The sequence below is a fragment of the Monodon monoceros genome, unplaced genomic scaffold, assembly GCF_005190385.1.
Source record: "Monodon monoceros isolate NGI ecotype Baffin Bay Population unplaced genomic scaffold, NGI_Narwhal_1 Super_Scaffold_19, whole genome shotgun sequence".
In the NCBI taxonomy this organism is placed as follows: domain Eukaryota; kingdom Metazoa; phylum Chordata; class Mammalia; order Artiodactyla; family Monodontidae; genus Monodon; species Monodon monoceros.
In genome coordinates this window covers 87,337,074-87,359,960 of record NW_021703775.1, presented here as the reverse complement: position 1 = coordinate 87,359,960, position 22,887 = coordinate 87,337,074, and the positions used below count along the sequence as shown (strand labels likewise).

At 49.5% G+C, this 22,887-nt stretch overlaps 1 protein-coding gene across 1 annotated transcript in view; it reads left to right on the top strand.

Moving 5' to 3' along the window:
• Positions 1-22,887, top strand: part of SNTG2 (syntrophin gamma 2) — a 150,764-nt gene that overhangs the window by 18,536 nt on the left and 109,341 nt on the right. Inside the window, exons 3-6 of the mRNA XM_029231640.1 lie at positions 2,760-2,886; positions 3,769-3,906; positions 16,710-16,766; positions 16,855-16,912. Coding sequence (XP_029087473.1) covers positions 2,760-2,886; positions 3,769-3,906; positions 16,710-16,766; positions 16,855-16,912 — 380 coding nt within the window. The remainder of the gene's footprint in view (positions 1-2,759; positions 2,887-3,768; positions 3,907-16,709; positions 16,767-16,854; positions 16,913-22,887) is intronic.

Genomic DNA, 22,887 nt, shown 5'->3' with positions numbered 1-22,887 from the left:
ATTCCAGATCAGGCATGACAGACGCCCTCGTTATTCCCGGACCCTTTCCAGGAGGCAGGTGGCGCCTGCACCAGCCACACGTGGGCCAGCTGTTCCTCCAGGTCCCGTCCACACTAAGTACTGCTGTTCTTTTTAAATGTTTGCCTATCAAATAGTTTAAAAATCATAAATCAGGGCTTCCCTGGTGGCGCAGTGGTTGGGAGTCCGCCTGCCGATGCAGGGGACACGGGTTCGTGCCCCGGTCCGGGAAAATCCCACATGCTGTGGAGCGGCTGGGCCCGTGAGCCATGGCCGCTGAGCCTGTGCGTCCGGAGCCTGTGCTCTGCAACGGGAGAGGCCACAGCAGTGAGAGGCCCGCGTACCGCAAAAAAAAAAAAGAAAAATCATAAATCATTGTTGAGTAACTGTGAGTCTTTGGGTTACTGGTGAGCTGGCATCTCTTTTCAAATGTATTGTTCATTTTATTCCTTCTTTTGCGAATTCCTTTTCATGTCTTTGACTCAGTTTTTATAGGATGTTCACTTGTCCGTCTTCGGTTGTAAGACTCTTCCTGTTAACCTCGTGTCTACTATATGCATATATTTTTGTATATGGAGTTCTTGTCATACAAAATTTTATATTTCCATGTAGTGAATTCCATGAATCTTTTTCTCAAGAATTTCTGGCTTTTGAGTTAAGCTAACCTGGTAGTTTTTCCACACACACGCTAATATTTTCTTCAAGAACTTTTGTTTTTCTATGTTTTTACAAGGGTTGATCTCTCTGGGAGTGTTTCTGAAATAAGGTATGAGAACCATGTTTATAATAATCGAAATCACTAAGCAATAGTCTTAGGATATTTTGGGGAATTCCGTGGCGGTCCGGTGGTTCGGATGCAGCACTTCCGCTGCCGAGGGCCTGGGTTCAATCCCTGGTCGGGGAACTAAGATCCCGCAAGCCATGTGGTGAGGCTACAAAAGCAAAATATATTATGAACTATTTCCAATGATGTAATTAAACTTTCTGGAGCCTTCCTTTGCCTCTTGCATCCGACCGTTTACCACCACAATATGTGGTGGGCTTAATGTTTTATGGATCAATTATCTTCCCACAGCACCAGTCTTATTTCACAAAATGTAACTTTAGTATTATCCTGGTAAATTTCACAGTCGTCTTCATGGATTGTTATTGGAATTGCGTGGATGTGAAGATTCATTTGTGGGAAGAGGGTGGCCTTCCTACTTCACTTGTTTACAGAGCATCCCCTGTGCCCCTGGCCGATGGCTTCTGCTGTGAGAGCTGGGAACCCGGCAGTGAGGCTGGGATGCCTGGCTCCGGCACGAGGCCCACAGTCCTGTGGGCTGAAGGGAGAAGACGAAGCAGGGGGCAGGGGTTAGGGCCCTGTGGGTGGTGGGGAGGTCTGTCCACAAGGCCCGTCTCAGCCAAGACTTACAGGTGACGAGAGGGGCCGCGTGGGACTCGGAGGGACCAGGGGACGCAGGAGCCGAGGACCAGATCCTGGGCCAGGCTGGGGGCCACCACCGGGCTGGGACGAGGACCCGGGCCAGAGGGAGAGACTCTTCAGGCAGCGAGCGGCCCTGCGCTTCTGGGAGGCCGTGTCCAGAGGATGGGTGGCCTGTGTGGACGGTGGTCTGACAGGGTCAGCCTGGGTCGGGCAGGGCTGCAGTGGGGAGGGCGGCAGCCCAGGTACTGAGCGCAGCGTGGGCTCTGGACGTTTCGTAGGCAGAGGCTGCGGGATGGGCGTCTGGACTCACCGTGCGGGTGAGGAGGGCGGGGCACGGGGGCCGCCGCGGGACAAGGACACAGCGAGGGCTCACCACTCACTGAGGCGGGGGCCCCGCACGGCAGGTGTTCGTTTTGTTCTGCATTTGAGGGGAGTTTAGGTTTGTTCTTAACGTTTTTGCTTTTGGGTATAGTTTTGTTCTTAATTTTTTTGGCTTTTGAATGGCAAAGACCAACATGTAGTTTAAAGAAGTTGTTTTATTTCCGAGAAATGTGTTTCCAAGACAGTGTGTTCAGTTCTGTAAAGCGGGGACCTGCTGACCGCGTCTGGTGTGAGGGAAGAACCTGGCTCGGCTGTTCCTGCCTCTGCGCCTCTGGGCGGGTCCCCTGAGGACGGTGGTGCTGGGATCCCGGGAAGGGGGCTGTTATGTTTATATTACGGGGATCTTCATCTCTGGCGCACTCATCATTTGACAGAAGAGGAGTGATTTTCTAGAAGAAAGTGATGAGAAGAAGATTGTGATTTTGAGTGGAATGCTGAATGCTCTCCAGTTTGGTCATGTTCCTGACTTTATTTTTCAACAGTTTGAGCAGCAGTTGGCTTTACTTCGGGCAGCGTCACGGGGTCAGATGGCACCTTAAGGCAACAGATGACTCGACTTAGTTCGCCACTGAATCCCTTTGCTTTCAGTAGCTGACTCTTTAAATGTCTAACACAGTTTAAATACTGTGTTTAACTTGTTAAAGCTCTGCCACCCTTCCTTTGGCCTCTGACCTGCGTTCTCGTGGGCCGGGTGGAGGGGGGTTCGTCCCCAAGACAACAGACTGGGAGAAACGTGGGTCGGTCGGTGATGAATTAGCTGGAAGTGAACACTGTACGTGAGCGTGTGCTTTACACATCGATAGAAATGGGTCGAAGTTGCGCCTCTTTGATGTGAACCCGAAACGGTTCTCCCTCTGAACGACACGCAAGGATCAGCCCTCTCCCTGCGGGGCTGCCCTGGTCTCGGGTTCCCTTGGGTGCTGGCTCCCTCCAGCCCTGGCCCCGCCAGCAGCCACCCCGGGTCCTCTCCTGAGTGTCCCCACCGACTCCACGTGGCCAAGGCCCCCAGGGAACGGCTGTTCCGTGCGGTCAACCCCACAAGCGTGTTCGTGGGCGCATCCGTGACTCGGGAGCCGGCGAACCTCCTGTTCCCACAGAGACGCCACGTCCTGCTGGATTAAAGCTTGTTTTATAAAAGGATGCATGATGACCTCTGACCCCGCAGTAGGAATAAAACGCCTCCTTGCAGACACTGCCTCTTAGTCTTTTTTTTTTTTTTTAATCAGCCTTTGGTTTTACTTTGAGTTCAGGGTTCCTAAGTTCACAACTGAGGGCTTGTCTGTGTGAGCCAAACCTCATCGTCCTGCCCTGAGCAATCACAGCACTGACACGTATGCTGCGTGCCTTTGCGTGTTACGTGTGCGTGTGTGCATGTGTGCCTGCTTGGACGGCAGGGGGAGAGGCCGCACCTGGTCGCACCCTCACTCCAGTGAGCCCTGGGGCCATCTGGTCCTGGCCTGAGGACCCGACCCCTGCGGCCTTCCCCCGCATCTCGCCCCTCCTCCTCCGCTCCTGGCTGCAGGGCTGTGTCTGAGGCCATGTTGGCCGGAGCCCTGTGCAGGCACAAGAGGGACAGGAGGGCCGTCCGAATGCTCGCCCGGGACCCGTGCCCACCTGTGTGACCGGGCGCCGCTCAGTCGGGGGTGGGTCGATGACTTCACGCGGACGAGGTGACTTCTTCTAATTTATCCGAAGGTGCCTTTCTGACTCATCGTTCTTCACCTGCTAAAAACATGTTTTATACAAATCCTATAAAAACTATTCAGGAAGAAATATAAAAAATTCCATTATCTTGTGCTAAGTTAATCAAATCCTAGTCAGATGCATGGGTATATGATAAATACACAGGCGTGTTTCAGGAGGTTGTGAACAGGGGCAGGCGTGTTTTGTCAGGGTCCGTGCTCTCCCGTCCTCACACCCTCTTCGTCTCTGTTTTGTTTCAGACTAAAACCGGGACTGCCTTGTTGCACGATGAAGGGTCTGGACACGCCTATGACATTCGCCTGAAGCTAACGAAAGAGGTACTGACAATTCAAAAACAAGATGTCATCTGTGTTAGTGGCAGCAATCACAGTGCAAATGTAAGTGCTTCTGCGTCTGCAGGCCCCAGGGGTTTGTCTCAGAGCGTGTCTCGTAGATCAGCCCAGAGGTCTCCCCGGACGAAAGCCCCCTAAGAGTGGTCCTGCAGGACGTGGCCTGACAAGGTCCTCAGCCGTATCTAAATGTCCCCATTATTGCAAAGCAAAGCATCTTTTCAAGTTTGTATTGTTTACACTCTCCCTGACTTTCTTAATTTCTTCATTAATGTATTTTCCTTGAGCAGCTTTATATTAAAAATATCCCCAGACACCACAGCATGAGATTGGACATATTCTCATTGGAAACTAGAAAGACATAACTTGACAGATAATCTGATTCCTGAAAGAATAGTAACTTGAGGGTTCCCATTTAGAACGACAGGCAATGAAAGATACAGCAGGTGTTTTTCAGTATCAGCCTGGTCCCTGCCTGGTCCCTGCCTCTGTGGATACAAGTAGGGATTTTCACGTAAAGCTTGGTCCTTCTCAGCTTCAGTCAATTACAAGTGAAATTTTCTAAAGGGTAAGAAACTTATGTATTAGATGTGTTAGAATATTGAATAAAGATGAGGGAAAAATGCTTTTGCAAGTTTTATCTCCAAGTTTAACTTGGGACTGTTGCCAATGATGTATATATGTATACAATATATTATACTTGAAATTTCCTATTTTCCTTCCAGTGGACTTAAATGGCTGTGGATATACATGTGCATTTTGTGTTACATATCCGCATATATGATTATATAGAGAAATTATCAACATCAGTCATTACTCTTTCCTTTGAATAGACCTTCCCATTAGCTATGAAAATGATGAGCAGGAAACCATGTAGAGGAAAGGAGGTTCCCTCCGTGTATTTTTGGAAGATCCCTGAAGCTCTTCCATCCCCAGGTCACGGCTGGCTCTTCTGGAGGCTCTGGAGACCCTTATTTGTGTGGGTTTCTGGGTCCTCACGACCTTTATGTTGGAGATGACATAAATAGGTCCATCCGCAGTCCTGCAGTCAACGTGTCCTCATCAGGTTCCCTGACGTCAGGTGACCTTGCCTCTGTGTCCACACACACACAGCACTTTATGACCCTCAGCACTCATGTCTCCACCTGGATGGCATCCTCTTCCTTCTGTCCTGGAGCCCAAGGCCACCCTCCACGCCCCGTCGCCCGCCTGCTGCACCCATTCTGGCCGCCGGCCTTGATCGAGGGCACCCCTTTGTGTCCAGTATGGTGGAGCCACACGAGGAGGGCGAGAGAGAGGACACCGTCCTTCCCAGGACTCCTCCCTGGAACCTCAGGCCCGGATCCTGCATCCCGACCTCCAGAGCCCCCGGTGCGCCCTGCAGAGCCCCACCCCAGCACCAGCTCTTGCTAAGACTCCTGCTGGCCCCCAGTCTGATCTCTCTAGAACAGATAGAGCAGTCTTGTGCTCACCTTCTCTGGCCCCCTCACTGACCTTCCCTGTGCTAATTTCCCTCCACGTGTTTTAAATACCACAGGGGACGGGGGATGGTGGGGAGAGGGGGAAGCAGGGGCGTTTTGTAAACACTTAAGTGTCACCCTTCTTAATAGTGAATTTGTACCCTACAGAAAATCGCAGACAAGTTACAGTAAAAGCAGGTAATGTTTCTGTGCTGTATTGTCCAGGAAAAATAAATTACACTTTTTAGAATTCAGCGTTGGATTCTCTGCCCAAGGTTATGTTCTTGATGAAAATTATCGGCTCCTTCATAAGAAAAATGGGTGAGTGTTCAGACCTATAAATTTATGTTTACAATTTCAAGTGATTTATTGGCGCCTAAAGCTCGATATTCGAACTCCCTGCTCTAAGTTAGAGGGTGGGTCACGTGGATTTGTTCCCGGTCTCTGCCAGCTCCATCCCTACCGGTCTCTGCTGATTCCTTAGGAAGCCCTCCTTTGTAGGAAAGGAGGGAGCATCTCCTTGAGCAAACATGCCTATCTGGGCTGGATAATTGGGAGGGAGATTCTGAGGACATTTTTGTACCTAGAAGAACATACTCAGCTACTGAGATCAGAATGTCTACTCTACCCCAGATACAGAATCACACTGGGTTCAGTCCCATTACTCTGAGGAACAGTTGAAACCCTGTGTTCTTCAGATGATTATAAAAATAAAGCTAACCTGGACATGGGAGTTTATCGTGTGTTTGGAGAATGAGAAAGACGACTCTTAACACAGGCCACGGCTGTTGGTACAGAATCAGGACACCTCTAAGGGGGTCGGACCATAGCGATTCTCTTATATTCATATCGTTGACTGTTTCCACGTTAACCTCCACCAGAGAACCTGGTGGAGAACGGTTATTTTCCATTGAAAATATTCTGAGGAGCAGGAAAGGAAGATGTAATAATGATGATTCCTCAGCTGATCAGCAGAAGAAATGAGTGTGAATTTTACATCTCGCCAAACCTTGAGTCCCTGGGATCCCAGGAGATGAAAAATGTATCATCAGATTCAGTGCAACACACATGTACGGATGGTAAAGTCAAGCAGTACCTGGCTTGTCACTGGGACCCCAAGGCCCAGTTAGTGCCTTAGAACAGGCACTTCACTGTTGCGTGGACGGCTCGCACCGGTGCTTTGATTTTCAAGATCAGTTTTCTTAATAGAAAATAATACTGATGGTCAATTCTTACATTTCAAGCTCTATTCTCAGTGGGAGGTATATGCTTGCTTCAAAATCAACACTTTGTTATCCAACACTTACTCAGAATGTGAGCCTGGAGGGAATTTGGTTGTCTCAAAACCTAAGAACTTTACACCTCGGGTTGCACTTATATTCTTTTTTTTTTTTTAATTAATTATTTATTTTGGGCTGTGTTGGGTCTTCGTGTCTGTATGAGGGCTTTCTCTAGTTGCGGCAAGCGGGGGCCACTCTTCATCGCAGTGCACGGGCCTCTCACTATCGCGGCCTCTCTTGTTGCGGAGCACAGGCTCCAGACGCGCAGGCTCAGTAGTTGTGGCTCACGGGCCTAGTTGCTCCGCAGCATGTGGGATCTTCCCAGACCAGGGCTCGAACCCGTGTCCCCTGCATTGGCAGGCAGATTCTCAACCACTGCGCCACCAGGGAAGCCCCTGCGCTTATATTCTTGATTGTTTGAGAAGTCAGGATTAAGGAGTAGACTTGTATTTTGTTTTCTTGAAACTGCTGAGAAAATAAGCATGATATCAGTTAAGAATGGATGTTACTCTTATCAGGAAAGAGGGAGAGGAAACTCAATTTATTCTTTAATAAAAACCAATAGATTCTCAAATCTGCTGATTCATTATCAGACTTTAGAATCGGTGACTCCATATTTCATTTATATTCCTATCCGTTCAGATCACCATGGCACTTTGAATGCTTAGAATCTCCGGGTTTTCTAATTATCTCCTAAAGAGAGTGTGTGCTTTGCACTATGAAAGAGCTGGCTTGTTCTCACATTTCCGAGTTTCTGTCTAGATTGCTTTATTTTTGACATATTTTATTTTTCTAAACTGTAAGTTTACATTTGTGGTTTGAGTATAGTGAGGGAGTTACATATAAAGAAAAAAATTTAGAAGATCTCTGTGTTGTACTTGGCCCTTTAAGTCATGGCACATTTATGGTTGGAAGGTATTCTGGAGAGTTCCATACCCTCATTTTACTGTTTGGGAAATTAAGATTCAGGAAGAGGAAGTTGTTGGTCTGAGTTCACAAAGTTAATTACAGAATTAGGCAGCATCTTAGCTACTCCTCTGCTAACATGTAGTCCAGGGATGCTGCCTGGTAAATTCTCAGGATAACGCAGAGCAGTGCAGACAGCCCAGGGAAGCACAGGCATCATTGAACCCTGAAAATGCTGGGCGGCCGTTCACACAGTGTGAGCTGGACTGGGTTTGCCACCCCACGCGAGCTGGGTACGGCCGTCAGAGTGGACATCAGGAGGCAGCCTGGGCCAGAGCCAGAGGAGGGGACAGACTGGACTCTCCTAAGCCCCACCAGGTCACAGGCTTAGAGTGTGAACTTGGAAACCAAGTCCTTCCCACAGAAGGGGCAGTAAGAGTTCTTGCCTGGCTGGGATTGGCTTCAGAAGGAAGAGGGCCAAAACCAGACAATTGTCCCCTGAGGACCCCTACCCGACCTCCGCTCACTTGGGTCTGGTGCTGGAGTTTACACGTCCCATGTGGCATGAAGAACCTCAAGCTGAAAACGAAGTTCGAGGTGGTGTCAGGTGTGCGGGTCCCCAGGTCCACGCGGAAGGAAGATGCAGGTCCCTTCTGGAGGAACACACTTTCAGGTCTGAGACGACTCCCAGCTCCAGGTTCACGGGGACCTGCGGGGATGAAGCCACAGGGAGGAAAACCACCGTGAACCAGAGACGCAGAGATGGGCCTGTGGAGACTTGGGGTTCTGAGAGGGTCAGGTGCGTTGCATGCAAGGTGCACGTTCATTACAGATGAAGACTAAACGGGAGGTTCTAACAGTTGGACAAAGGAAGGAGGGTTGTAAAAAGGGAGCCAGCCAATGCGAGACCAGCCACAAATGGTCAGTGAAATCGGAATTTCAACGTATCAGTTAAATAAGAAACGAAGCGTCCAAGCTGTGAAGTAGATCTGAAGAAATCTCCGGAATGAAACATCAAGAGCTGGAACACATAGATGAGTGGTGTGGAGGCCCCGCGGGCAGCGAGGGAGCTGGTGGGTGGACGCGTGGAGACGCAGGAAGAAGATGGGGGGAGGGGAGCCGGGACCAGACGCCCCACGAGTCCCTAGTTGGTGAAGGACCTGGATCTGGGGTCTGGGACCCCAACAGATTCCGAGAGGCGGAGGCCTGCTCTCCTTTTCTGTCCCCTGCTCCTCTGGTTTGCGATCAGGGGCCTCGCACAGAGCTGGAGGTGTCTGCTCTGGTCTCTTTCCGGAAGCATGTGTGTCCTGTCGGTGTTCCGTCTTCTTCATGGGTCTGTCTGGCTAATATCACGAACCTGCGAACTGATTGTAGAAATCAGAATCGGGCCCGGAAACGTTTTGCTCTGTGTTCCAGGCACTGTGTACGCTGGCCCTGACCTGACCTCACGGCCTTCCACTCGCTTGTCCCCTGTGGACACACATTGGGTCGTGGCCCCTGTGCTGTGGACACGTGGGCGTTTGCAGATGTCTGTGAGCTGGCCCTGCCGCTCTCTGGGGCTGTGTGCACCCTCCCACCCAGGAGCTGGCTTGCTCCCTCCTTGGTTTCCCACTTGCATCTTTGCATCTGTGTGGGCAAGTGGCGTTTGAGCAGAAGTAGATGCACTTCCGATCACGTTCGTGAGGATCGCTGAGCGCAGGTGATGCACTGATTGGTGGCCACGTGGTCCTGAGCCCGCGAGAGGCGTCTGCAGATTGTCCAGTACATCCCGATGGTCCACGGAGCCTGTTAAAAGCATTTTCAAAAATTAGGTTTATGGCTTACGTAACAGATCCTGTGAAGAGTATCAGCAAATTGCTATTTTGGTGTATTTAGTGTATTGATTAAAGAACTAAACTTGGACTAAACTTTCTGAGACAGATGAATTTGTTCTCATGACACTGCCAAAGTAGTGGCCATTTCTGAAAACTTCTGTACATGGTGCACAATACACACAATTCGATAATTGCTTTTTGTTGTACAATAAATGCCTTATTACTACTTTTATCCACTTAAACTGATACCCTTTCTGTAGTCCCCTTTGGCTTCCTATTCTTTGGGTCCATAAATCAGGAGTAGGTACCACCTCTATCTGTTTTAGTATTTAATTAAATTTTTTTTTGAATTCTTTAATTTGAATTGAATTAATTGAATTTAATTTCTTTCTTTGAATTTAATCTTTATTACAGTATTGTATTTTCTTACACTAGTAATTATTGATTTCCCATCAGGCGTTTTGTCATTCAGCCAAAGTACCAGTGACCTAGTAACAAAACACTCCTCTGAACTCACTGGATACATTTCCTCAGCTTTATATATTTCCCTGTTCTTGATATCTGTTTACTGACAAACATTCATTAGTTTAATTTTTTCCATTTTTCCAGGACCTCAGCTGAAAATCCATTTTCTTTTAGTTTCTGAAAATTGGTTTCTACGTGTATATTCACACTGTAAACTGGCTCTGGGTCTCTAAGTGCTGCCTCCTGGGTCTTAGTGAGTTCCTGGTCCAGAAGGTTCCTGCATTATCCTGCCGGGGAGGAGCGAGCCCCAGTTAGGTCTGTGAGATGCAGGTCACTGGACCCCTAGGCCATTGCTCCAGCCAGTTCATCGATGCCGGGCAGATACTCCTACTTGCAAAGTGAAACACCACATAAGAAGGATTGGCGATCGTTCCTATAAACTAGGATACCAAAGACAAAACCACCTTCTGAGCTTTCATTTTTCAATGATTAACCCACTAGTTGAAGAATTATATACGATCTTTGGGGTGGGCCTGTATGAAAAAGTTAATATGAATGATTCACTCATTATTAGTACTGTTTTGTCCCAGAGGAAATCTCTCTCTATATATATATTCTTGTGATTGACTGACTTACTTTTAGTTGGAAGCAATCCTGCTCATGGAAATCACTGACTAGCCCTCTGCACGTGCTGGCGTTAGCGATTCGTTCCTGTTTGAAATCTGTGTGTCGTGGAAAGGCCGCCTTTTTGCTCGGGAGGGTCATTTCCAGAAGAATCCTTTCCATAGCTGAGGGCTGGGTGGTGAGAGAGGGTGCCCTTGTGTGGAAACAGATCCAAGACACAGAAGGAGCCCTGGAGAGTGCAGGTCCATCCTGAGAAGTGAGCCCTCCCGGGTGAGGGGGGGGAGCCACGGAGTTTAACCAGCGCTGCCAAAGTCGCGCCCTCAGGAGGAGGGTGGGCAACCTCTCCCAAGAGGCTTCCGGACAAGCACCGAAGTGCAGGTGTCAGCCAGTAGCCAGGAATTCCCTCCTGCCGCCAGGACAGTGGCTGACTCCTGACTTGTGGGATTCTCCCGGGCCCTGGCCCTCAGTGCTGTGCATTTGCTCATTAAAACGCTGACGATTCGCCACGTAGTCCATTTCACCACAGTAGGGCGGTTCTGGCTTTAAAAATGTGAAACCTTGAACTACGGAATAGATGGGGCGAATTCGTTATAAAGGTTTATACCGCGACTTAGTTGAAGGGTAAAATAATAATTTATACATGTTTGTCTGTGTTTGTGTGCACACAGCCACTGTGTAAGGAAATGAAACGCAAAAATGTCATTCAATGAAACTTTGAATAACTAAAATCATAATAGCAATGTATTTTGCGTAATCTACTAAACATTTTTATTATTCTTTCCTTTAATTATGTAATTTTTCAACATAGAAAAAGTTGAAAAGTAATATGCAGAAACCCCATGTAATTATCATCCATATTTACCATATACCAACATATTTGCTTTAAATCTCTCCACTTGTTTTAAAGAAATGAAATGTGCAGATACCTCTGAAGCCCCGCTATACTGATACTCGTATACACTGTTCCATTTAAATTTTCATTCTTACTTTACGTGGACTTTCCACAGCCAAGTGGTGCTTTTCAAATGTATACGAGTGGAATGACATTGTTCCTTCACTTGCAAATACCGTGCTATTTAAACTCACCCGTGATGCTATGGCGACGTGGTACCTGTGGATGGTTACTTCATCCCTGTGGTGACTGCAGACTCCGCTGTGAATAACCCAGAGCTGACTGATGCCTGTCCTGCACATTCTTGTTTGGGTTCAAGCCCCCAAGAAGAGTCTGTGTTTTAAATTCAGCCAATATTTTGGCCTCAGGTAACTTACTTCCCAGTAGCGCACGCATTCTTTCAGAGCCCACCTTTGACCCCGGTGCGGTGAACTCTCTTTGTTGAGGTTTTGAGGGATGAACAGGAAGGTGATCGTGCAACGTCTGCTCAGCTGCCGCTCAGCTTCGTGCGAATAGCAACCAGCCGAGCTCAGAGGAGCTGGCCAACCGGATGCCAGGGCTCAGAATACCAGTCAGGGCAACGGGCGGACAGTGAAGGCTGAGCCTTTATCACTTGCTGTGATCGCGCAGGCAGAGCTGGCGGCGGGGGTGGGGGCGGCGCCCCCCATGGCTTCCGATGCCGGGTGGCTCTGGGAGGGTCCCTGCCCACCGGAGCTCTGAGCAGAAAGTTCCTGTGTTTCATGGGTCCCGGGGGTGTTTGGGGTGGGAGGGTCCTGGGTGCTGGCCCAGCCCGGGTGGAGCATCTCCAGGACTCCCTCCGCCGCAGCAAGGCCTGGCCGAGGCCTCAGACGAAGGGCCCCCGCGGACGTGCGGGGCAGGGCGTGCGGAGTCGCGGTCGTGTAGGAGCCCGGCCTCAGGGCGCCGTCGGTGCGCGGGTCCGGGGTGTGGAGGGCCGCTCCCCCGTCACTGCCGTGGTCAGGCCTGAAAGATCACACGTAGTGTCTGGCAACTCCTCCCGAGGCCGGACTACTGTAGGGGGTTTCGGTATTTTTAAATTCTAGGGATTGTGGTACATTTTTGGAAACTCCGAGTCTGGTATATTGATTTTCAAGTCCTCCTAAGGCGGATTTGAGTCTGTTACCGAATTGAACAAATATGCACGAGAGTTTTCAAATAACTATCATTGTTTTGAAATACCACAATCCATGGAGGAATAATTTACTTATTTCAAGTGGCAAATCCAGACTCTTCACAGATTGAGGGAATTTCGCTTGAGTGGACGGTTTAAAAAGAGTGGAGAGAGGCCACGGCCCTGTCCTGAAAGACACCTTCCAGGTGTTTGCTCCCTGGAGCATCCCAGCCCTGTGGACGGAGGCCCCTGACACCCCTCCTCTGAAACCCTCCTCAACATCAAAGTCCAGTAACACTTTATTTTCTGGAAAAAAAAATAATTTTTAAAAAAGTATTTGTGTGTGTGTGTGAGAAATAAAATACTTCAGAAAATTCTTTCCCTAAGTTGCTAATTTTAAAAGTTGCTCTTTCAGGCCCTTCAATTATGTCATGGAAACTCAGGCTCATGCCTCTGTCACTGTTTTCCCACCTGCTCTCTCCTTTCCTCCTTGAGCAGTAGGTGTGGCTCAGGTGGTCCCGATGGGGTGCAGGTGGGAGCCCCCCGGGGAGGGGTGCAGAGGCCGCACTTGGAGTCCTCCACTAATGGGAGGTTCTTGAGTGAAGAAAGCCCAGGCTGGGGAGAGGGTATCTGGCCGGCTGGCACAGTCCCGCAAAGGCAACTTTTATTTTAACTGCTGTCTGAAACCCATCTTTCTGGAGACCGCAACAGTCACACTGAACAACTGTTAACAGCTGTGACAAATTTGAAGTTAGTGGTAAGTCCGCACTTTAAATGCCTGAGTAAAAACGTGTGGCCAGATCGTACATATGCTGCAGCAGTACCTGGAAGATCAGTATTCTAGAGCAAGACAGAGTAGGGAATCCAACTTTCAGTATCCCCAAGTCGCTTTCTCCTATAATAGGTAAGAATTGTCTCAAAATGTTTACAGGCAGAAGATAACATGGGCGCAGCGGAGTCTTGCTACGGTGATGGCAGCTCCAGGATGCAGACGTGAATGACCATCAAACATAGCTGGGGATTATATGATAAAGTGCAAAAGAATATTTGCTGAAGGACCTTACTTCTTACGTTGGTGAAGAAAGAAGTGCGGGACTGAGCTGAAGAGAATCGGTTGGATGGTTATTTAGGTTCCACAGCTCATCCTCCAGAGGTCACATCAGTCAGTCTGCTTGTACTCCGGACCCTCGGGCTGGCGGAAGAGCCCGGATTACAGGGAAGACGCGTCTGAAGGGAGCGGAGGCCCCTCCCACACTGTGTCCTCTTATAACTGAGCCTCTCGTTGGGTCATATCTGGTTCCCGATCTTTTGGGCAGTTGATCCTGCAGAGTGTGTACTGAGTAAACTAACTGAAGAATGACCGTTTGGTTTAATTAGAAGATGCCTTTGATAACATTAATTCTGTCTGGATCGCTGACAGAACCACGATGGAGCATTCTACGCCGGACCTTAAGTCAAAAGGATGAGCCCTGGCTTGGCTGTGAGGTCGTGAGTGTCAGGACACAGAAGGAAGAGTGACTTTGGGCTGTGCTGTAAAAGGTTTCAGTTAAAAGCTGCAGAACTTTTGTTTCCTATTTAGTTTTCACCATCCACTAATTTTTACAAATTGTGTTTTGAAAAATAAGGTGCTTGTATGTGATACTGTTCAACTCTTTTAGAACCTTAATATCGGTACTTATGTAATCTTCATTGAAGAGAGCATGGATTAGCTGAGCCTCTTCTCCCAACTTTAAAATATTAGATTCTGTGATGCTTGACTGAGGGGGTTTTAAAAGATAAGGAAGAACAACTTTTCATAGAAGAGACTCAACATCCCGGTGTTTTTATGAAACTCGATGGTTTGCAACATTCCTTCCCATGATTCTCTTGCTTGGCCTCTGTCTTGTCAATTCAGGCCGCCCTGACAACATACCGCAGACGAGGGGGTAGACGGGGGTGGGGGTGGGGGTGGAGCTTGAACAACAGACGTTCCTTTTTCTCACTGTCTGGAGGCCAGAAGCCCAAGGTCAAGGGGCGGGCCAGGCTCTCGCCAGGTTTCTGGATGCCCTCTGCCAGACGTCTGTCCTCTTGCCTTGTCCTTTGTGTGTAGAGAGGGCTCGGGGGGCGCTTGCTCTTCCTGTAGGACCAGCCCCTCCGTGGCCTCATTTAACCTTAGGTTAAGCCTCTGAAAGGCCCGATCTCCAGATACAGTCAGCAGGTGGGTAGGGCTTCAGCATAGGGATCTGGGGGACACAGTTCGGTTCACAGCAACTTCCTGTGTAGGAAACTCAGAAGCGTGAAGAAACTCAGCTTTGCCGAGCTTTAGATGCCGGGACCACGTGTGCGCAGAAAGGACATCTCAGCAGGTTGCATAGAGCGAATATTTGAATAAGCAGTGTTCTGGCTTGGCCGGAATAAGCAGCGGTAGGCTCTGAGTTCTCTTAAACACACACTGAAGAGCTTTATGACATAATTTCCTTTCCTCACCAGTTAGGCATATGAGAACAGATTGCTGGTGTGCATTCACACACTTTGCCACAGTTGTGGCCATTTCCTGACATTTGCTTTACATTGTCTGCCCAAGATCGATAACATGAATAAAATGATGGATTGGAAAGGGCATTTTTTTGGTGAGGTCAGTTGAGGCAGAAACCAACTTACTCCTTCTCAAAATATATTTTCACCAATATTTGCCCTCAGTGAGGTTCAAATGCTTGTATTAATGGCTAAAATGAAAAACATTATCGAATGTTTTGAGAAATACCGTAGAGATTCCTGGTTGGTAATCCAACTTTCTCATCTTCTGATGCTCAGGAAGTTTCCCTTGGAAGCATCAGTGTGACTACGTCACACATGGGAACTTCCTTGTGCCCACTTTGGGCACAGCTGGACCCAGAGTTCCCCCCTCCGCCCACCGTGTCGGCTGTGCTTTGCCTCTGTGTAGGTGACAGGAGTATTCCTGGAACGTGGTCTCGATGTCACCTGGTGTCCCTGTCACACGAGTGTCACCTGCTGGTCTCCAGTGTCTCACTGGGAGTCCAGCCCAGGACCAGGGAAAAGGCAAAACGATTCTTCTGATGCCAAAGTCCCGAATTATAGCTCTTTTTCCATGTATGATTATATAAGTATTTCATCAGTTCAAAATGTTACATGTGCGAAAGAGCTCAGAATTATAAAATGTGTTCCACGTATACACTTTAAAATAGTTTTATTTGCTAATTTTTGGTTTCTTTACTTTAAGCTTATAATGTATCCACTCCTGAGAATTAAATTACAAGTGGATTTTAAATACTAAAATAATAAATAAAAATAATATGATAAATATAAATAAAACAATACAAATAAAAACTTGTAATAAGATTACAAGTGGCTCTACAGTTTCCGCGTCTCTTCTCACTGGTGGTGAGCGGGCCCCAGGCTCGGGCAGGGCCCCCCAGGCTTGGGCAGGACCCCCGGCTCTTCCCGGACCCCTGACTCGCTCTCTGCTGTTGCTTTGCAAACACACAGGCTTTAGAGTCATTGAGTCTAAAAGCGCTTACGTTTTCCCTTAATAATCACAGCAACGCATGTCCCTGTTTTATTCCGATAGTACCTTTTGGAGGTAAACACACTTCCTACACCCCTTCATCTAACCCCAGGCTGCCCTACTCATGCCCTCTCAGCTTCACAACTATCAAATAGTCAGTTGAGACCAAAATAAAATACGTCACATGATTGAGCATGTAAGAGATGGAGACCCTGACCAGCCCGTCAGACCACAGGGGCAGCGTGGATCTTGGCTTCTCATCAACAGCGACACCTTTAAACAAGGTCAGGACGTGAGATAATCGATCGTCCATGAGCTAACATGATTACTTAACCAGTGGACTAAAAGCGACTGAACTGTACAGAGAAGCGTGGTGCAAAGGGAGCCCGTTTTGGGATTAGTGGAAAGACAGATTTTAGAAACAGAGCCGAGTGTGTGCAGCCTCACCGTCTGTTACCTGGGGAACCAGGGCCGGTATTTCCCTCAGGGGCCTCACTTCCTCGGACAAAACGGGGATAAGATGACCCCAGCTTTGCAGGAATTTTGTGTAAAGAATGCACCTAATAGGGTCTGTTCTTACCAGTATCTTTATTTCCGTGTAATACTGCAGATCGGAGATTTGAAGTGGTGCCATCACTGTAGTAATTAAGCAACGTCCCTTTGGAAGTATAAACAGTCACTAAAGTTTTAATTAAGAAGTTATATATACATTTTGCATTCACTTTCTGATTGTGCATTTTAACTTAAACTGGGTTTGTTTTCTAAATTTCTTAAAGCACAGAACTGTTACGCTTCGCAGACAGCCCGTGGGCGGCTTGGGCCTGAGCATAAAGGTATGAGCGCACTGGATGTTCCTCGACGCACTTTTCCATGAAGGTCCCCGCGCTGATCTTAACTGCGCTCCTGCTTCCTGTCTTGCAGGGCGGCGTGGAGCACGGAGTCCCGGTCGTCATATCGAAGATATTCAAAGACCACGCAGGTGAAAGCCGCTGAGTGATTGTGAGCATGGCAGCAGTCTGGAAGGCAGTGCACTGTCTTAAATGAGAAGATAGCAGCTGTGTGTGTTGCTTGGTTATCTGCCTGCCGTCTTATTTTGTAGCTGTCCGCTCTCCCATCCCTGGTGCCATGCGGCCCTTTTTCGTTTCCCCTGATCCCGTGAGCCCTTAAGAGAGATACTGACTCGCAGCGTGGTGTCAAGTCATCCCCAGGAGACACGGACACGGCAGTGCTTTGAGCTCTGGTTTCTCAGGAAAGACAAAGCACTGGGGGGATGCAGTGTGCACAGAGTCGGTGGTGATGAGGTTTCTCGTGTAAAATGGCATCACAGCCGTGAGCGAGAGGCCTCTGCGGTGCTGACGGTAGCTCGTTAATCGCTGACACAGTGAATCGATGGCTTTGGGAGCAGATCAGTGTGTGTAGAAGTGAGAGTGGGGATGGGATTCCTTCTTGTAATGGGCAAGTGGAATGTTGTACAAACCAAGTGCAACAGTTGTACAATCAAGCACTGCAGTTGTGCAATCGAAAAGCTTGCAGGAGCTCAGAGGTCCCTGCGTTTAGAGTGAGTGTCTACGGGGAGAACAAATCAATTCGTCACTGAACTCGGAGTGTTTAATCATTTCTGTGAGACCGTAACCACCTGGCTGGCTGATTAATACTTGAAGGAAGGATTTGCTCAAATCTGCTTCTGCTCCTATAATCCTTGTGAGCATTCTCAGTTCTTTTTTATAAGTAAAGTTTTAAATTTGTGGATATGAATATAAGTTTCAGAAAAGAAAGGGAATAAGATTAAAATCAGAAAAGGATTTCACGCTCAGTTCAGGAAGCGCATCCACCTTCTCTGCAGAGATGTGAACAGGCCAAGGAGGCCGCGGGAAAAGGATTTCACGCTCAGTTCAGGAAGCGCATCTACCTTCTCTGCAGAGGAGTGAACAGGCCGAGGAGGCCGCGCGAAAAGGATTTCACGCTCTCTTCAGGAAGCGCGTCTACCTTCTCTGCAGAGGTGTGAACAGGCCGAGGAGGCCGCACACGGTGACAGGTGACAGGCTGCACCTTCTCTGTGGGCTGGGGAGCACACTGGGCTCCCGGCCCCCTCAGCAGAGTCCAGTCGTGCGGATACGACTCTCTCTTCTGAAACGGAGACTCTGCAGCGTCTGGGACGCATCTCGAGCAGCTCAGACCCAGTGAGTCCCCAGAGCAGGTCCCCATCACCCCCTGCGTCTCCTGGCCCCTTGTCTCCATCACCACGTCCTGCCTGGGGCCAGGCTGGCCAGCAGGCCCTCCCCCTCCCTCTGGGGTCCTCTCCATCCGCTGCGGCCAGAGTTAAGGTGTTTCCCACTGATGTCTTCCTTTCTTCACTGTGGGCTTCTTCTACACCCGAAACTCTTGCATTAAATGCTTAGTGAACTGTGAGCTTTCAGGGACCTGGGCTTGGTGTAACTTAGTTCGTTATGTTCAGGGTCTGGCTCAGAATGTGTACCTTACAGGCAGGGAGCCCCTTGGCCGAGCTGCCGCGCACGTCGGTGTCAGGAGGGACCGTAGCGTGCGGGAGCCTGGGCTCCGGGAAGCTGGGCCATGCACAGGAGGCGGGCGCACACGGCACTGGTAACCTGATAACCATCCCACTGCAACCAGCAACCCACCGAGTCAGGGTTTCTCCTGGGAGGCAGAGCGCTCAGGGGAGGTGACAGAACTGGGGTCCCTACTGCTCCTGTGGGGGCAGCACCCTGCTTCGATCCCCCCCCCGAGGAGGGCAGGTGCCCAGTCGTCCCAGGAGAACAGCCCAGAGGGGGAGAGTTTCCCTCCAGTGCTCACCGTGGGGACCAGCGAGGTCGGCGGCCTGCCGTCCACCTGGCACTGCGTCTAGGAATCGGGCAGCCGCGGACCGTTAGAGCAGAGCAGAGTGTAACCCGTTTATTCAGTCATTCATCCGCAGACGGACCTGGCCGCCTTCAGCAGCCACCGTGCGGAGATGGAACTCTGCTCTGGGCATTCAGGGCGAGCGCTGCCCGCTTCCGCCCACCCGTGTCCCGTGGGAGAAAACAGGCGGTAAATGAACAGGGCATAGTACACGTTCAGACAGTGCCAGCTGCTGTGAGGAAAATTAATCAGTGTTGGGGTGTGCACAGTGATGGATAGAGCATCGCTGTTTTTATAGGGCGGTCGGTAGGAATCTCTCTGTGGGCGACATTTAAGCAAATATTTGAATCACCCAGAGTAAGGGGTGAGTAGGCCCCGCCGCGGCATCCTGGCCCCGGGGGGGAGGAAGGGTGACAGCTCGGTGCAGGGAGGGGCGTGCTCGCTCAGAAACAGGAAAGCCAGCGGGGCAGGGGCGGCTGAGGCGGGAGGCGAGGGGGGGCATGAGATTCGGGGGGGGGGGGGCTGCAGCAGGTCCTCGGGCCTCGCGGTCCTGGGGCAGGACTTGGATTTTCTTAAGGAGGTAGAGGGGTCGTTTGAGGACTTCCCAAAGCTGGGTCATAAGGTAGGTCTTACGTTAAAAGATCAGTCGGGCTGCTGCTAGGAGAATACGTTCCAGCGTCCAGGGCGAGTTAGGGCACCAGCAGAGAACTGGCCTTGGAGTCTGGAAGGAAAAGCCCAGTGAGGTCCTTTGCCCAGTTGTGGCTTCATGCCCCTCATTGCAGGGTCACGTTTGGGTCAGGTCATGGGGTCCTTCTTGCTGAGGGCAGGGAAGCTCCCCATCTTGGCCGGGGAGCCGGACCTCGTTCCTGGGTCCTCGGGCCTCACAGAGGCTCTCAGATGGCCTTGTGACTGTCCACCCGGAGACTCTGCTGGAGAAGCAGGTGATGGTCTCGTCTTATCCCTGTGAGAGCTCGGCCCCCGGCTGGGCTCGGACCAAAGGCTCTGCCCGTCCAGGCCCTGCTGGTGGTCCGGGGTCCTGCTGTTTCTGGAGGATTCCAAGGGGCACAGGACTTGTTGCTGGCAGTCCTGGGTTCTGTGTGAGGTCCGGCTCAGCTGCTGGGCCTGTCAGTTCTCGGGTGCACCCTGCACAACTGCAGTCCCGCTCCTGCGAGGTGCTGAGCGCACCTGCCCAGGCCCAGCTGCTCCAGGGACAGACGTCCTTGCCCACCAGGGTGTCCTGCCCAGGTACCCATCAGGGCCAGTCACCAGGAATGCTATTAAAACCCTAGAACCACCAGGGGCCATAGGATTTAATGCCAGTCTAGAAAGGTCACTGCCTAGGTTTTGTGTGAGTGTGGTGCCCATACTGAGAACGCAGACTTATGGCCTCTGTCCACATTCTTTGAACTTAATTCTTCTGTGTGGCTCTTCCGTCCCCTTGCCCAGAAGTCTCCCCTGACTCTTTGCTGCTTACATGTTAAGTGCTCAGGCTGGACATCTGAGCCCTTCTCCGTGTCACTGGTGATTCTGTAAACCCAGACGTGAGCCCTGCCCCCGTGTGAGGCCTGGCACCCCGGTGACCCTCCTGTCCCCCGCCTTCACGCCCACAGAGAGCTCTGCTTCCCGCACACCCGACCTCGCCCGCAAGGCTGCACACGTGCTCTGTGATAAATACACGACGGGCACACACACACATGCACACGCACACGTGCACACACATAGGTGTGAGGTATCTTGAGTTAGACACACATCTTCTTAATAACATTTTATGTTTCTGGAAAGCAAAAGCAGTGTTGGGCCGTTCTCCAGTCCTCCTTTTAATCGTTGGTCACAGCGGCTTGCTGTTAGTAATTACCACTTTGTACTTTATAAAAATAAGCAAGAATGAGGAGTTTTTCTGCAATTGAATGAAATTTAAATATATTATTTCTAATACTGCAAAAACTTAGAAACCCAAAACAAACTGTATATAGCAAATAAACAATGAAGAGAAACATGGATGACAAAGAGGCCTAGAGTTAGAAATTGTCATCTTAACAGCAATATCTTACATTGGAATAATGCTTGTGTGACATGGAAAGGACTTTCGTTTTCTTTTTTTTCTTGTAACTTTTATTTTATATTGGAGTCTAGTTGATTAACAATGTTGTGTTAGTTTCAGGGGTACAACAAAGTGATTCAGTTATACGTGCATCTGTTCTTTTTCAAATTCTTTGTCTTTTCGTCGGGTCTTCATGACTGGACAAGGCAGATGTGGCTGGCTGTTTACACTCGTAGGTCAGGGAACAGAGAAACGGTGGTTCGCCCAGTCTCCCTCTGCCAGGGAAGGGAGGCTTAGCTATAAACCAGGTTTTTCTGTCTCAGAATCCAGTTCTTCCTCCATACCGTGTCATCACATTATGTACTAGTAAAATCCGTTCACAGCCGAGGTTTAATTCAGTTATCATCATAATGTTTCAGTAAGGATTTGGACGGGCAGGCCTGCACCCGTGACAGGTTTGGTGCTTGTATCCAGGAGACAGATGGGACAGTTAGAATATATCCAGAAAATTGAACTAAAACGTAGGGAGGGGGGAAGTTTGTCCCATTAGGACGGTAAAAAGAATTAGGATCCTTTAGCCTTTTTTATGTGGAACAGTCGCCATTACCTGCAGCTGGATGGTGGGGTCATAGAGGACGTTTCTGTGACAGCTGAGTGTGGATGGAAATGGGGCGGCTGTGTCCCTTGTGAAGACGCTGCACATTTGCACAGAATGACCGTTACTATCATCCAAACACAGGTATCACCCCAGGGCGAGAGGACCAAGCCCATGCCGAGGAGCTGCACGCTCACCCCGACCGTCACAGGGCCGGCGGGGGAACCTGAGTGCAGGGGACCTCCGCCTTTTGAAGCCACGGCCTCGAGATCTGTCGAAACGGGACTCCTCACACTTACTGAGCCAACTTCAGGGGGAGGTCGGAGCTTCCTGGGGTGTGAGGTCCCCTGAGACGCCCACTTTTTATTTTTCTCTAGAATATTCACCTGTATTTGGTGTCTTACAGCCGTGAAATGCCGCCGTTATACAAGATTTGTGATTAACTTCTTTTCACATCTATGACATTTCATTAATTTCATTTTGCTGAATTCAGTGGAAAACTTTATCTTCCCCTTGATCTTTGCATCCCTCTGGTTCCCTCCCCTCCGTCTACACGTCAGCCCCTCGTCTGTGTTAATTCTGAGGCCACGTGACACCCCTCCCCACTGCATAGTCCAAATATGTGGTCCAGGCTTAGGGAAGCAGAGGTTGCAGAGCCCGGGCGACCTTTTCAGAGAATGCGATTGTCTCACTGCCTGTCCCACTGGTGTCGGGGGTTCAGACAGCGGGCCTTTGCCTCTGTCCGTGTTAACTGTGCAGCCCCTGACCCCAGCAGCAGGGCCTGCTGTTGCCCCATCTCATTTTTGTGCTGCAAAGGACACAGCTTTGGAAACGTTAAGATCTGACACAAATATTCGGGCCAGTGTGTCTCGCCAATAGTTGCTAACTTCTTTCTAGACTCTTAATATTTAACAGAGTCCTATTTTAGACGGTGTAGCCTGGATCCGACTGAATTTATGTAGACATAGAGAGAAAGTCCTCTCACCTCAGGAAGAGATTGTGGTGCCGGATTTGGAATTTTTAGGTCAGGCTTTCCTGACCCTGCTTCCTAGAACAAACCAGAATCTGCTCCTTTTGCCTCAGGAGCTGGATATAGGGTGAAAGGAGACCCTTCCCACACCCTGGATCCAGGTGGAAGTGCAGCTCCTTGAGTGAAGAATATTTCAGCATTCCTTCTCCTTCATTGTTAATGAATCAATGAAAATATGCTTTTAAAGCTATCCAAATAAGTAGAACTTGGAACAGACAATAAAAATTGACTTTGTAGCTGAATGAGGAATGTTGGAACCTGGACAAGACATACTAGATATATCAGGATCTTGGAAGGATGCATGTTAAATGTTGCAGGTTTAATTGAAATTCCACGTGGGAAGAGCCGTCACCTTCGGTAGCTGATTGCTGAGAGCGAAATGCAGCAGAGAATCTGGCTGCCGGGCTGCCAGCATGTTCTTACTGTTGAAGG